General features: G+C 44.9%; 1 protein-coding gene across 1 annotated transcript in view; it reads left to right on the top strand.

Moving 5' to 3' along the window:
* The first annotated feature begins 4,102 nt into the window (after positions 1–4,102).
* The window catches only part of IGSF5 (immunoglobulin superfamily member 5), a 36,201-nt gene continuing 25,591 nt past the window's right edge, over positions 4,103–14,712 (top strand). Inside the window, exons 1-2 of the mRNA XM_040338985.1 lie at positions 4,103–4,497; positions 8,648–8,953. Of these exons, the coding sequence (XP_040194919.1) occupies positions 4,125–4,497; positions 8,648–8,953 (679 nt within the window). The 5' untranslated portion in view covers positions 4,103–4,124. The remainder of the gene's footprint in view (positions 4,498–8,647; positions 8,954–14,712) is intronic.

Below are 14,712 nucleotides of genomic sequence, written 5' to 3'. Positions count from 1 at the left end.
TTCTAATATTTTTCTATTCGAAAAATATTAGAAGAGTAGAATAATTATATATATATATATATATATATATATATATATATATATATATATATATATATATATATATATTTTTTCTGCTCTATTCCAATATTTTTCTATTCAAATTTGAGTTCATTCTATATGAATTTCGAATTTCAGAAAATGGAAGATAGATAGAAGAAGCCAGGTCATATTCTATTGTATTTGATTACATTCTATTAAATTCCATTCTGTTCTTTACTATTCTTTGATTTTAATTCTATTGTTTTATTATTTTATATTCTATTTTATTGTATTCTTTTTTAGAAATCGATTTATATTTTTTAGATTTTGATTCAAATTTGCTTTAAATTTTCATTCGAATTTGTTTTCGATTCGAATAGAATTTGTTTTCGAATTCGATCGAATTTCGTCCACGGGTTTTCGATTCGAAAACGTTCGTTTGGATTCGGTTAAATTCGTTATATTACAATTCTGGAATTCGTATGCATCCGAATAATGAAAAATGTGTCCGGATTTCGATTCGGAACGATAACGAAATGCACATGCCTATCCACAGGTAACCCCACAAAAAAACACAAATTACAAGTAGTACAATAGCATAGATCCTGCCTACATGTGAGCAAAAAAAAAAAGCAAAAACAATGTTATCTATCTTTTGTAAGCTACTAGTCTCATCGTTCCACCATGTATTAGAGCTGAACAAGGGCAGATATGCTCGAAATATGAAATCCACACAATCACCAGGTGAAAACAGAGGAGAAAAAAATCAGAAAAATCGAAGGCAAGCTGAAATATAGTACATCATTGTTTTTGGGTTTAGATACACTTCAGTGATGGGCTCATGGTGCTGCCAAACTCTAGATGTCACAGAGAGAAGAGAGTGTAGTAACAGGGACTTTGTACTGCTGACCCAAAGATGCTAAATATGTATACCATTCCAAGTAAAAAGTTTGTGAATGTGGTAAGCCTAAAAGGCTTGAACCAAACCTGTAGGAAATGTTTTTGTTGCCAAAGCATTTGTGAAGTAATATACTTACCCCTGTGATGCACTCACCATGGCTGTACTTGATGGTTGAGGTGGCTGAGCGCACTGCTGAGACTAAAGTTCTGAAACTTCTACCCAGGCCCTCTCTTACCCATTCAGCTTTCACATTTGTGCTGGAGACCTCACTGGACTGATTAGCTCCGTCACTAGTCATGGATGGATAATGATGTGGATGAGTAGAGAGAATCCCTTCAGTAGGTTGTGCCCAATGTTGGATAATTGCAGTGAGCCCTTTTTGGGGTGTGGGCTGCTGCCTTTTTGGTCCAGCCTTATGCGACGTGCCAGAACCGCAGGGGGAACACGTGAGGTGCACGGTGGGCCAATGAGAGACAGCAATAATACAGTTCATCGGTTTACTCACGGTTAGCAGAAAGCCTCCCTGGGCCGGTCGCACAGTGAAGAGGAAGACAGCACAAAATTCTCCGGGGCACGCTCTGTGATAGGGAAATGCCAGCCACGATGGTGGTTGAGGTGCCCGTGATGACAGGGGTGTTTAGAGTGCTTGTGGCGGCTGGGTCCCTTGATGGTATTTGTCGTGACGCCAGTACCGTTAATGGTGGTACAACCAGTTGTAGTAGCAATGTTGAAGAATGAGGTAGACGGTGGTAGGATACAACTCACAACTTTTACTGTGACTGGTTTTGGGTTGCAGTACAAACATCCAGTTAGAAAACAGTGTCCGGGTAAATAGAGGAATTCTGCTGATCCACTGTTAATAGGCTTTAGTAATCCTGGACTCAGGCTGTGGTTCAGTGTAATGCTTACTTGTTTCTGGTCCCTTTTGAATCCAGTGACATTGGTGAGGTCGCCGGTGGCTAAGAAATCCTTCACCTTTATTCTCAAAGGTCTTTGCTGCCGGTTGGTGGCTTTTACCCTTTGATTTGAGCAGTTCCAATTTGTCCCTTCTCTGGACTGACCTTCTCTCTCACCTTGACATTCTGCTTTTTTCTCTGCACACAGACCTCCTGAACTGAACAACTGACCACAGAAAACCTGAGCTGGGATAGATATCCCAGAGTGGTGCTATCCCCATCTTGTGGTGGGAAGTATGAAGCACACTTGACCAGCCTATGAACAGGGATACCACAGGTGTAGCAATGCAAAATGACATGCAATATCGCAATGATAAAGAAGTAATACTTTTGCAGTTCCCACATGTCCTGAGTGGGATGCTGCACTTACAGTTCTTCCCACATGTAGTGTAGGAAAAATAGGAAGGGAGGAGCGCCCGGTGTCCAAGGGAATACAAGTTTGATGGTAGATTAAATGGCGTTTCGAGGGAAACTACTCCCTCTTCTTCGGGGGGGCGCTCCTTCCTTTCTATTTTTCCTTTCAACTAACAATGGCCATTGGTCGTTGGGACACTGATGATGCTAAAACATTTGTCAAGTAATATACTTACGCTTGTAGTACACCCACCATGACTGCGCTACATGATTGAGGTGGCTAAAAACAGTGCTGAGACTGCAGCTCTGTAACTTCTGCCCTACCTCCAGTCTGCCCTTTCAGCTATCAGGCCAGGGGTCATTAGGATGCCCACTTTGACTTTCCACTCCAACATTGAAAAATGAGGCACTGAATAACTGCTGAGTGGTTCTAACGTCCATTGAAAGCTGAACTCCAGACAGATCTACAAAGGTACTAATAGGGTATCCCCTCACAGGAGGGACAAAGGCAAACTTGATAAAGAATCAAATCCAATCTAAAAATGTAACAGATTCCCAAACTATTGTAAACTAAAAAAAAAATAAAGAAAAGATTTTGGTGGATGATCCAATTTACTTAAAGGGGTTGTAAAGGTACAATTCTTTTCCCCTAAATAGCTTCCTTTACCTTAGTGCAGTCCTCTTTCACTTACCTCATCCTTCCATTTTGCTTTTAAATGTCCTTATTTCTTCTGAGAAATCCTCACTTCCTGTTCTTTTGTCTGTAACTCCACACAGTAATGCAAGGCTTTCTCCCTGGTGTGGAGTGTCGTGCTCGCCCCCTCCCTTGGACTACAGGAGAGTCAGGATGCCCACTAACACACAGCTCCTTTCTCTATCTGCAACGTAGAGAGCGTTCTGACTCTCCTGTAGTCCAAGGGAGGGGGCGAGCACGACACTCCACACCAGGGAGAAAGCCTTGCATTACTGTGTGGAGTTACAGACAGAAGAACAGGAAGTGAGGATTTCTCAGAAGAAATAAGGACATTTAAAGTAAAATGGAAGGATGAGGTAAGTGAAGGAGGACTGCACTGAGGTAAAGGAAGCTATTTAGGAAAAAAAAATTGTAATGTACTTTTACAACCCCTTTAATTACACTTTGGGGCAGATCCACAAAGATCTGCCCCGGCGCAGCGTATCTGAGATACGCTACGCCGCCGTAACTTACTTTTGTTGGTTTGAATCCTGAAAGAATTTGCGCTGTAAGTTACGGCGGCGTAGTGTATCTCTTGCGGCGTAACGGCGCCTAATTCAAATCGGCGAGTAGGGGCGTGTTTCATTTGAATGAAGCGCGTCCCCGCGCCGAACGAACTGCGCATGCGCCGTCCCTAAATTTCCTGCCGTGCATTGCGCTAAATGACGTCGCAAGGACGTCATTGTTTTGACGTGGATGTAAATTACGTCCAGCCCGATTCACGGACGACTTACGCAAACAATTTTTTTTTTTTTAATTATACGCGGGAACGACGGCCATACTTAACATTGAGTACGCCACCAAACAGCAGCTTTAACTATACGCCGGAAAAAGTCGACTTAAGACGACATAAAAGAATGCGACGGCCCCTCGTACGTTCGTGGATCGTCGGAAATAGCTAATTTGCATACTCGACGTGGATTATGACGGGAACGCCACCCAGCGGACGCCGAAGAATCTTAGATCCGAAGGCGTACAAAGACGTACGCCTGTCGGATCTAACCCAGATGCTGTCGTATCTTGTTTTGAGGATTCAAAACAAAGATACGACGTGGGAAATTTGAGTAGATACGCCAGCGTACTCGCTTTGTGGATCTGCCCCTGTGAAGGTAATTTTATAGGGCTTGGTGATTTTATTATAGGGCAGCTGTTCAGATGAATGCGCAACATTTTGGTTAGTCTACAGACTTGTCATTTCTTCCTCTTCATAGATTTTGCCTTCTGCTCTGACATTGTGCAAGGTCCTCAGAATGTGACGGTTCTCGCCGGTTCCGATGCCAGCTTCATCTGCACTGTAAAGGCTGGATGGAAGACCATTTCCTGGTATCTGAAAGGAACTTTTGTTGCCTCCATAAGCCCTACAGGTACTGTTGTTAGTGACGGGCAAATAGTCATACAGACCAACACAAATAATATCACTGGAGAATTCACCACCGAAATGATCATTATCAATGTGCAAAAGAACAACGCTGGGACCGTTGGGTGCAGCAGCCTCTCTTCATTGACTCAGGAAGCCTACCTCATGGTTCAAGGTAGGTACGAGACCACATTTACTATAGGGTGGCCGGGTTTAATTAGAAGGGACGAAGAGGACAACATCCAAAGTGTTAATCTAAAAACACCAAATCATCCCTTTACAAAAGCATCTGCACCATATAAATTTATTGTCAGACTATCATATCACATGCCCAAATGCCACATAATAATCTTCTTCCCTATATGTTAAAAGCACTAAAAGCAAACACTATCCCAGATGTGTTTTTTCTTTAACCAGACAAGTGTAATGTCATGTGATGCATTTGTGATATGAGACGCATGATGTCATGCACCGTACAACATTACACGTATCTGTTGGAAAAAAATACCTCTTTCTTCCCCCTAGATCCCACAGTTTAAAAAACAAGGGGGCGGATACAGATACAATGGCGTATCTGTCCGGCCTGCGTAACGTATCTCCGATACGTTAAGCCGCTCTAACTTTGGGCGCGAGCTCTTTATTCAGAAAGAACTTGCACCCTTAGTTACGGCGGCGTAATGTATGTGTTGCTGCGTAAGGCCGTGTAATTCAAATGGGGATGTAGGGGGCGTGTTTTATTTAAATGTGTCTTGACCCCGCCTTTTTTTTTACGTTTTGTTTGAACGGCCCATGCGCCGTCCGTAAAAAATCCCAGCCGTATTCGCGAACGACTTACGCAAACAACGTAAAATTTCAAAACTCGGCGTGGGAACGACGGCCATATATAACATTAGCTACGCCTCATATAGCAGGGGTAACTATACGCCGGAAAAAGCCGAACGCAAACAACGTAAAAAAAAACGGTCTTTCGTTTCTGAATCGGCGTAAATCCTCATTTGCATATTCCTCGCGTAAAAATATGGAAGCGCCACCTAGCGGCCAGCCTGGCATTGCAGCCTAAGATCCGACGGTGTAAAACACTTACACAAAACACTTACACCTGGCGGATCTTAGGGATATCTATGCGTAACTGATTCTCTGAATCAGTCGCATAGATACGACCGTCGGAACTCAGAGATACGACGGCGTATCAGGAGATACGCCGTCGTATCTCTTTCTGAATCCGGCCCACTATCTCCTTGGAAGGCACTGGTAATGTAGCCTTCCCAGGGTGCATCTGTGAGGACCTGACTACATGTGGAGAACAACGAAAAAAAATGTTTTGTTTCAATTCGGACTCATTTGTTAAGTTAATTTTTTTGTTTTCGTCATATTCCTTAAAGGGGTTGTAAAGGTTCATTTTTTATTTTCTAAATAGGTTCCTTTAAGCTAGTGCATTGTTGGTTCACTTACCTTTTCCTTCGATTTACCTTCTAAAGGTTTTTTTTCTTTGTCTGCATTTCTCGCTTCCTGTTCCTACTCAGTAAGCTGTTCAGTAAGCTGTTCTGACTGACTTTCCACCGCTCGGATGATGGTGGCAAGTTTACTGAGGAGAAACAGGAAGTGAGAAATTCAGACAAAGAAAAAAAACATTGAGGGCCAGATCCTCAAAAGAGATACGACGGCGTATCTCCAGATACGCCGTCGTATCTCTGAGTCTGGCCGGTCGTATCTATGCGCCTGGTTCTTATCAGTTACGCATAGATTTCTATTAGATCCGACTGGCGTCTCCGCTAGGGGCGTGTACGCTGATTTACGCGTCGAAATATGTAAATCACCTAGATACGCAAATTCACGAACGTACGCCCGGCTGACGCAGTACAGATACGCTGTTTACGTTAGGCTTTTCCCGGCGTAAAGTTACCCCTGCTATATGGTGGCGTAAGTGCGGCATACCAATGTTAAGTATGGCCATCGTTCCCGCGACGAAATTTGAAAATGTTACGTTGTTTGCATAACTCGTCCGTGAATGGGGCTGGACGTAATTTACGTTCACGTCAAAACCAATACGTCCTTGCGGCGTATGAGGAGCAATGCACACTGGGAGATTTCCACGGACGGCGCATGCGCCGTTCGTGAAAAACGTCAATCACGTCGGATCACAGAACATTTACATAAAACACGCCCCCCTGTTCCAGATTTGAATTAGGCGGGCTTACGCCGGCCTATTTACGCAACGCAGCCGCAACTTACGGAGCAAGTGCTTTGAGAATACAGCACTTGCCCGTCTAAGTTGCGGAGGCGTAACGTAAATAGGTTACGTTACGCCCGCACAAAGTTACGCCAAACTACGAGAATCTGGCTCTTAGAAGGGAAATTGAAGGAAAAGGTAAGTGAACCAACAATGCACTAGCTTAAAGGAACCTATTTAGAAAACAAAAAATGAACCTTTACAACCCCTTTAAGTTAGAATGATTTGTTTTCAGAATTTGTTATGTATATTCGGATTTGTTTAATTTATTCGGCTCTGTTTCGTATATTTGTTCCAAATCTATTAATATTTTGGAAGTTATTTTGGAAGATTGGCTATATTCCTTTTAAAGTGTTAATTCATTATTTTGGAAGATTACTTATGCACATTGTTTGGGTTGGATGGAGTTGGATCCATCAGAATCTCTAAATTAAAACGTAATGAACGGAACAAAATACATTTCGGATTAATTCGCTATGTTATGATTCAGAGATTCTGATAGATCCACCTCCACCCAACCCAAACACAATAAGTAGGAATCATTATTTTATTTCACTTTTTTTTTCTGTATTTATTGCAATATTTTTCCATTTCATATGTAGTTTATTTTTTATAATAATGAAAATTAATTTGGATCATTCGTTATTTCAGATACTTCAAACATTAACAAAAGTTCTGCATGAATACAAATACATTTTGTTGTTTTGTTATAAATTATTTTGGATTCATTGAAATTCCTTACTATTGTGATTCGGAGATTCGGTTACATACGAATCTTTAAATAACGAAAATGATGTCCAAATTTCAATTTGCAACGAAACAAATCGCACATGTTTAGCTACATCACCAGTGCCTCCCTATACCAGTAAATGGGGGGGGGGGGAGGTTTACAATTAAAGATTCCATATTGGCTATGACTTCGGGGTGATTAGGCATCTTTTCTTTATGAGCATGTTTATAAGGTGATTAAACACCATTGGTGTTGGACCAGTAATGGTGAGCAAAAGACAGGAGTGGGCAGACCAAAGACTTCTTGACTGAAGTCAGCAGTCACTTTTTACTGCAACCCAAGTTTCTGGGGTCCAGAGGCATTCTAGAAGAATACTAAAAATTCCTGCAGGCACCAGGGACATTGCATGCCGGCTGCAAGAAAAATCTTGGAGATGTTGTTTCGTCCAGTTTTAATAAAAAAGTCCCAAAAATAAAATTTTGAAACAAATTTACGTTTTTATTTTTAAAGTACTGTATATACTCGAGTATAAGCCAAGTTTTTCAGCAAATTTTTTTTGTGCTAAAAATGCCCCCCTCGGCTTAAACTTGAGTCATCTTTTTGCGCCTGATCTCCCGGACTTTGGGGACACGGTACCGGACAGCCCTAGGTCCCATGGACCCCAAACTTCCTCCACAAGTGTGCAAAATTTGTTGTCCGGGAGACCTACAGCCGGGAAGCACCGATTTTTCAAAGCCGGCACCCCCTCCATAAACTCCCATGTTAAATGGTAATTTCTCTGGTGATTTTGGGGACTCGATACCGGCCAGTCGTAGGTCTCCTGGACCTGGAACTTGGCACACAAGTAGCCCCATTTCTCCTCTACAAGTGTCCGAAGTTTGTTATCTGGGGGACCTATGGCTCGGGAGCACCGATTTTTCAAACCTGGGCACCCCTTCCATAGACTCCCATGTTATACGCCAGTCTAGTCATGGGCACAGTAAGGCATGGGCACAGAGAGGCATGGGCACAGTGAGGCATGCACATGGACAAAGTGAGGCATGGGCACAGTGAGGCATGGACACAGTGAGGCATGGGCACAGTGAGGCATGGGCACAGTGAGGCATGGGCACAGTGAGACATGCACATGGACACAGTGAGGCAAAGTGAGGCACAGTGAAGCATGCAGATGGACACCCTAGGCTTATACTCAAGTCAATACGTTTTCCCATTATTTTGGGTAAAATTAGATGCCTCGGCTTATATTCGGGTTGGCTTATACTCGAGTATATACAGTATATCTTCTCCTAAAATTATTTTGGCAACATTTTTATTTATTTTTTGCCTGTTGTTGTCATATTTGTAACAAGATTTTTTCTCCAACAGTAAAAGGATCGGTCCAGGTAGCCGGTGGCAGCTCCGTCACTGTGGCCCCCAACACCACAGTAAGCATCTCCTGTGAGGCTTCAGAATGGTACCCCGCTCCTACCATCACCTGGAATATAAACAACACAGTTGCAAGTACTATATATTACATTACTGACTTCACTACGGGGACTGATGACTTCGTAAGTGCAGTGAGCACCTTCACCATTACCCTAATGGCAGATACAAATTTAACCTGCCTGGCAAAAGTACAGGCGCTGGATCCACCCCTGTCCACAATGGTGACCATAGCAGTACAGGAACAAGGTAGGAGTATCCATCTATCCTTCCTAAACAGCTCGGGAGAACTCTAGGTAGTGTAACAATTATAGGTTTTGCTTGTCACACACTGATGCCATCACCAAACTATGGATTTTGGGGTCAAACCACTAAAGTTTACCACAAGCAATAACACAGTCATGTGCCTAATTTGCATAAATAATTACATGCAGTAAATAAAGTCCACTTCACAAAAAAATAAGGATTATGCTGTATTTACCACAACATGAAAAAATGTGCCGATAAATATCGTCAAAAAAATATTGCTGTAAGTTCAATTCACAATTGGAAAAAAACAGGCAATATTTATCACAAGAGTTTTTCTGGCGGTATCACATGCGGTATCTGTCAAACAGTCTGGGAGCCCCTCCCCCTATAGCTTGCTAAGGAGCGAGTCAGGAAGCCAGCCACCGTGTCCTTATCAACAGATCACTCATCAGCTGTCAGAGGGTTCCCCGCTTTCAGCTGAATGTAAGTACAGTAGGTGAACTCGATATTGTGTCAATCTCGCTCCCTTTCTCGGCGAGATTGAGCACCTACAAGCCCCATCGCGGGAGCCAGCGCCGAGCTGGCTTGCCGCGATGGAGACAGAGCCGTCATAGAAGCGACGGGAGATCCGACTTGGATTCCCGCCAATTCTACATGTGTGCGGCGTTTGTTATGAATCCTGAGGGGGAAGTCCCCGCCCGATTTTAAATAAAAATCCGGCATGGGTTCCCCCCTCAGGAGCATACCGGGCCCTTAGGTCTGTTATGGGTTGTAAGGAGAGCCCCCCTACGCCGAAAAAAACGGCGTAGGGGGTCCCCCTACAATCCATACCAGACCCGTATCCAAAGCACGCTATCCGGCCGGCCAGAAAGGGAGTGGGGACGAGCGAGCGCCCCCCCCCTCCTGAGCCATACCAGGCTGCATGCCCTCAACATGGGGGGGTTGGGTGCTCTGGGGCAGGGGGGCGCACTGCGGCCCCCCCCACCTCAGAGCACCCTGTCCCCATGTTGATGAGGACAGGGCCCCTTCCCGACAACCCTGGCCGTTGGTTGTCGGGGTATGCGGGCGGGAGGCTTATCGGAATCTGGGAGCCCCCTTTAATAAGGGGGCCCCCAGATACCGGCCCCCCACCCTAAGTGAATGGATATGGGGTACATCGTACCCCTACCCATTCACCTGGAGGAAAAATGTCAAAGTTAATAAACACACCACACAAGGGTTTTTAAAATAATTTATTTTTCAGCTCCGGAGGCCCCCCCTGTCTTCTTTATTAGCTCTGTTTACCAGGGGGGGCTTCTTCTTTGACTTCTTCGGGTGGGTAGGTATCACATGGGTAGGTACAGAGCATGATGGGACTGTGAGGCCTATATAGGTCCGATGCAAGGCGCGCATCCGTCATTTCAGTGAGAAGAGCCGGCGTGTCAACATCTGGAGAAGTGAAGAAGATGACGTCACAGCCCGGAAGAAGAAGAATACTTCACAGCACGGAAGAAGAAGATAGACGTTCAGCGCTGAAGGAGAAGGCACCGGACAGCTGGAGGAAGAACCGGGGTGCGCCGAGTCAACAGCGGAGAGCGGCGAACATAGAAGGAGACCCCCGGAGAGTTGAGAAGACCCCCCGGATAGCGGAGAAGACCCGTCGGGATAGCGGAAAAAGAAGCCCCCCCCGCCGAAGACGCCGGAGGAAACCCGCTGGGGGGTGGGGGCTTTTTTAAAAGCGACCCCCCCCGGCGGTGGAAGAGAACCAGACGGCGGCCCCCACCCACCCGAAGACGTCAAAGAAGAAGCCCCCCCTGGTAAACAGAGCTAATAAAGAAGACAGGGGGGGCCTCCGGAGCTGAAAAATAAATTATTTTAAAAACCCTTGTGTGGTGTGTTTATTAACTTTGACATTTTTCCTCCAGGTGAATGGGTAGGGGTACGATGTACCCCATATCCATTCACTTAGGGTGGGGGGCCGGTATCTGGGGGCCCCCTTATTAAAGGGGGCTCCCAGATTCCGATAAGCCTCCCGCCCGCATACCCCGACAACCAACGGCCAGGGTTGTCGGGAAGGGGCCCTGTCCTCATCAACATGGGGACAGGGTGCTCTGAGGTGGGGGGGCCGCAGTGCGCCCCCTGCCCCAGAGCACCCAACCCCCCCATGTTGAGGGCATGCAGCCTGGTACGGCTCAGGAGGGGGGGGGCGCTCGCTCATCCCCACTCCCTTTCTGGCCGGCCGGGTAGCGTGCTTTGGATACGGGTCTGGTATGGATTGTAGGGGGACCCCCTACGCCGTTTTTTTCGGCGTAGGGGGCTCTCCTTACAACCCATAACAGACCTAAGGGCCCGGTATGCTCCTGAGGGGGGAACTCATGCCGGATTTTTATTTAAAATCCGGCGGGGACTTCCCCCTCAGGATTCATAACAAACGCCGCACACGTGTAGAATTGGCGGGAATCCAAGTCGGATCTCCCGTCGCTTCTATGACGCGCTTGCTGGGATGTGCTGTCACTATTCCAGTGAGTGCGAGATCTCGGCACCACGTCGCCGAGAATCAGCGCGATGCTGTCGTGCTAAAAACACAATATCACAAACACCTACTGTAAACAATGCCGGCAATTCAAAATTATGAAAAAAAACATGCAACAATAATACACATCCTCTAACTAACCCAACCTTTCAAATATTTAGATCCTTGTGTAAAACTTTAAATATTGCCTCTATTCGTGGTCCTTTGACTCCATTAAATCACAATCCGGACATCCCTTTAAAAAAATCTGAACTGAACAACTCTAGCTCATCTCCAAAAATTTCCATTAGAGCAGAATCCTTTTTTGAAAAGGGACGACTTCTTTCATTTTATACATCCTAACAATTGCATCTCATCGTCTGATTATGAACAACTTAGCCATTTTTCTTTGTGAATCCAATTCACATTCAGATTGGTGTAAACTCAAAACCCCTTTTGAGAATTTATGTATCAAATCTACCCCTCAAAGACATTTAATTTCAATCATTTATGCCCTTTTTTTCACAACATTTGATCCTAAAGACGATAACACTAATCAAAAATGGGAAAGAGAACTAGATATAAACCTCTCGCAATTGGGAACATATATTTCATCACATACATAAAGGCTCCTTAAATGTTTTAATCCAAGAAAATAGTTTTAAAATATACTCTAGAGCAGTGGTTCTCAACCTTTCAAGTGCCGTGACCCCTTGATAAAATTTCCCAAGTTGTGGGGACCCCCAACAGTAAAATGATTTCCGTAGCGTGGGTTGTCAGCACCCAAAGCAAGACAAGTAATTTGCGCCCCTAACCCTCGGCCATTTAGCGCTCCTTGAGTCCCTTCCACTTACCATATTAAAACCTTATATGGTACATTTTAGGATTTACCACTCTCTCTCTCTTTGGTCTCCTTTCTTTCCCTTTTATCTCTCTCTATCCTAATTTCTTGTCCCCCCCCCCCCCATCCCTCTCACTAGCCATATTTCTTGTTCTTTCTCTTCCTATTTCTTTGTTCCTCCACCTCGTTTCTTCACTCTTCCATGTATTCTCTATTTTTATTCTTTCTCTTACTCCTTGGGTGGGGTGGGGGTTGGGATCAGTGGCAGTGCTGGTGGGGAGTTGGAATGAGTGGGAATGTTGGGGGGGGGGTTCTGATCAGCCAACGTAGGTGCTCTTGATCAAGGTCATCTGCTGATCTGAGAACTGTAGTGGGAACTTTTAATGGGAACTATAATCACAGGTAGTGTTACTCACTGTGTCTCCGGCTTCACCGTGTCTCTGACTTTGTGGTGTCTCGTAGCAGTGACACCTCTACAGTTATCTGGAGATAGGGTCTCCTCCAGCCCCTCCCACTTCACATTCCTTACCAGTCAGCTGACCTCTAGTCTCTGCCCCCCAGCCATGCCGTGATCTGAATGGTTGGCTGCAAAGAGGCTGAGTGGGTGGCCACGGGCTCCAGGGACAGCCCTGCTTTGTGACCCCAAAAAGGCTGGGAGAGAGGTGCGGGCTTCAGGAACAGCCCAGGATTTGGTGACCCGTGGAAAATCATCATTTGACCCCCAAGGGGGTTCCCACCCCCAGGTTGAGAACCACTGCTCTAGATGGTACAGAACTCCTGTTATGACCCACAAATTAATTCCCAATTCTACACCTTTATGTTGGCGCTGTGAATCTGCCCAAGGAACGCTTCTTCATATATGGTGGGAATGTCATCGTATACAACTATTCTGGAAAGAAGTTCACCGTTTAATTTCTCTCATTACAACTTATGTCCCTGATTTTACAGCAGCTCAATATCTGTTACATCATACTTCCCTACCAATGACAACATATAAAAGATCAATCTTATTACATCTCATTAATGCCGCCAAACTTTGTATACCTATTCATTGGAAACAACACATACCCCCTACTGTATCTGAACGGTTACGAAAAGTAGGACACATTGCTGAAATGGAAAACCTAATCCAACAAGCCAGGGACACTCCTACAACATTGTATAATTGTATGCTATTCACCCCTTCCCTCTCCCCCATCCCTCTTTTTTTTCTTTCTTTTTTTTCTCTCCTTTTTTCTCTTTCCTTTCTGTTACCATTTTTAACATGTAATCTATTAAATATGAGTTTTTTTTATGTAATATACATTTTCTACATTATCTATTTCATTCACTGTCTTGAAATCTATAATATGAATTTAATTTATTTGATTGTACCTATACTTATTACTTCAATAAAATAAAATTATGAAAAAAACAACAGCGTCCCCCCCCCCCCCCCACGTATACCAGGCCCTTTGGGTCTGGTTTGGATTTTAAAGGGAACCTCACGCCATAGCAAACCCAAATCCATAGCAAACCCTTATCCGAGCATGCAGCCCAGCAGGTCAGGAAAGGGGTGCCCCTGAACCATACCAGGCCACATGCCTTTAACATGGGGGTTCTTTTGGGCAAACCAAAGCAACTTGTCCCCATGTTGATGGGGACAAGGGCTTCTTCCCCACAACCTTGGGCTGTGATTGTGGGGGTCTGCGGGTGGGGGATTATTGGAATTAGTAAGGGAGCCCCCAGATCCTGGCCCCCTGCTATGCGAATGAACATGGAGTAGCCGTACCCATTCACCAAAAATGTGTAAAAGTGATTAAAGACAGTACAAAAGTTTTTGACAATTGCATTATTAAAAAAAAAAAAAAAACAATGTCCCCCGAAGTAGACCCATCGTCAATCACAAAGCCGACGTCACAGCTATCCACGAACGCTCCCATGGTCTGCCTGCCCCGCCGTGTGACATTTCTTAAATAGCTATGGGGTGGGGTCACCTGGACACGTCACCTAGTGTCACCGCCCTCTTGTGATGTCACCGACGGTGCATACTGGGTCAGTGATGCCACAAGGGGCGATGCCAACAGGTGACGTCGCCAGGTGGCCCCGCCCCATATCTATTTCAGAAATGTCACAGGGCAGGGCAGACAATGGAAGCGCGTTTGTGGCGAGTGGAGTTTTTTTTTCTTCGGGTCCAGCGGTGGTGTTGGCGTCATGATTGACGATGGATCTACATCGGGGGACAGTTTTTTTTTTTTTAAAGGAATTTTATAAAAACTTTTGTACTGTCTTTATTCACTTTTACACTTTTTTGGAGAGTCAGGACGCCCACTAACACACAGCTCCTTTCTCTATCTGCAACGTAGAGAGTGTCCTGACTCTCCTGTAGTCCAAGGGAGGGGGCGAGCTTGACACTCCACACCAGGGAGAAAGCCTCGCATTACTGTG

This window comes from Rana temporaria, chromosome 2, assembly GCF_905171775.1.
Source record: "Rana temporaria chromosome 2, aRanTem1.1, whole genome shotgun sequence".
NCBI lineage: Eukaryota > Metazoa > Chordata > Amphibia > Anura > Ranidae > Rana > Rana temporaria.
Note: the sequence above shows the minus strand (reverse complement) of the source record. Positions and strands in the feature narration are given on the sequence as shown.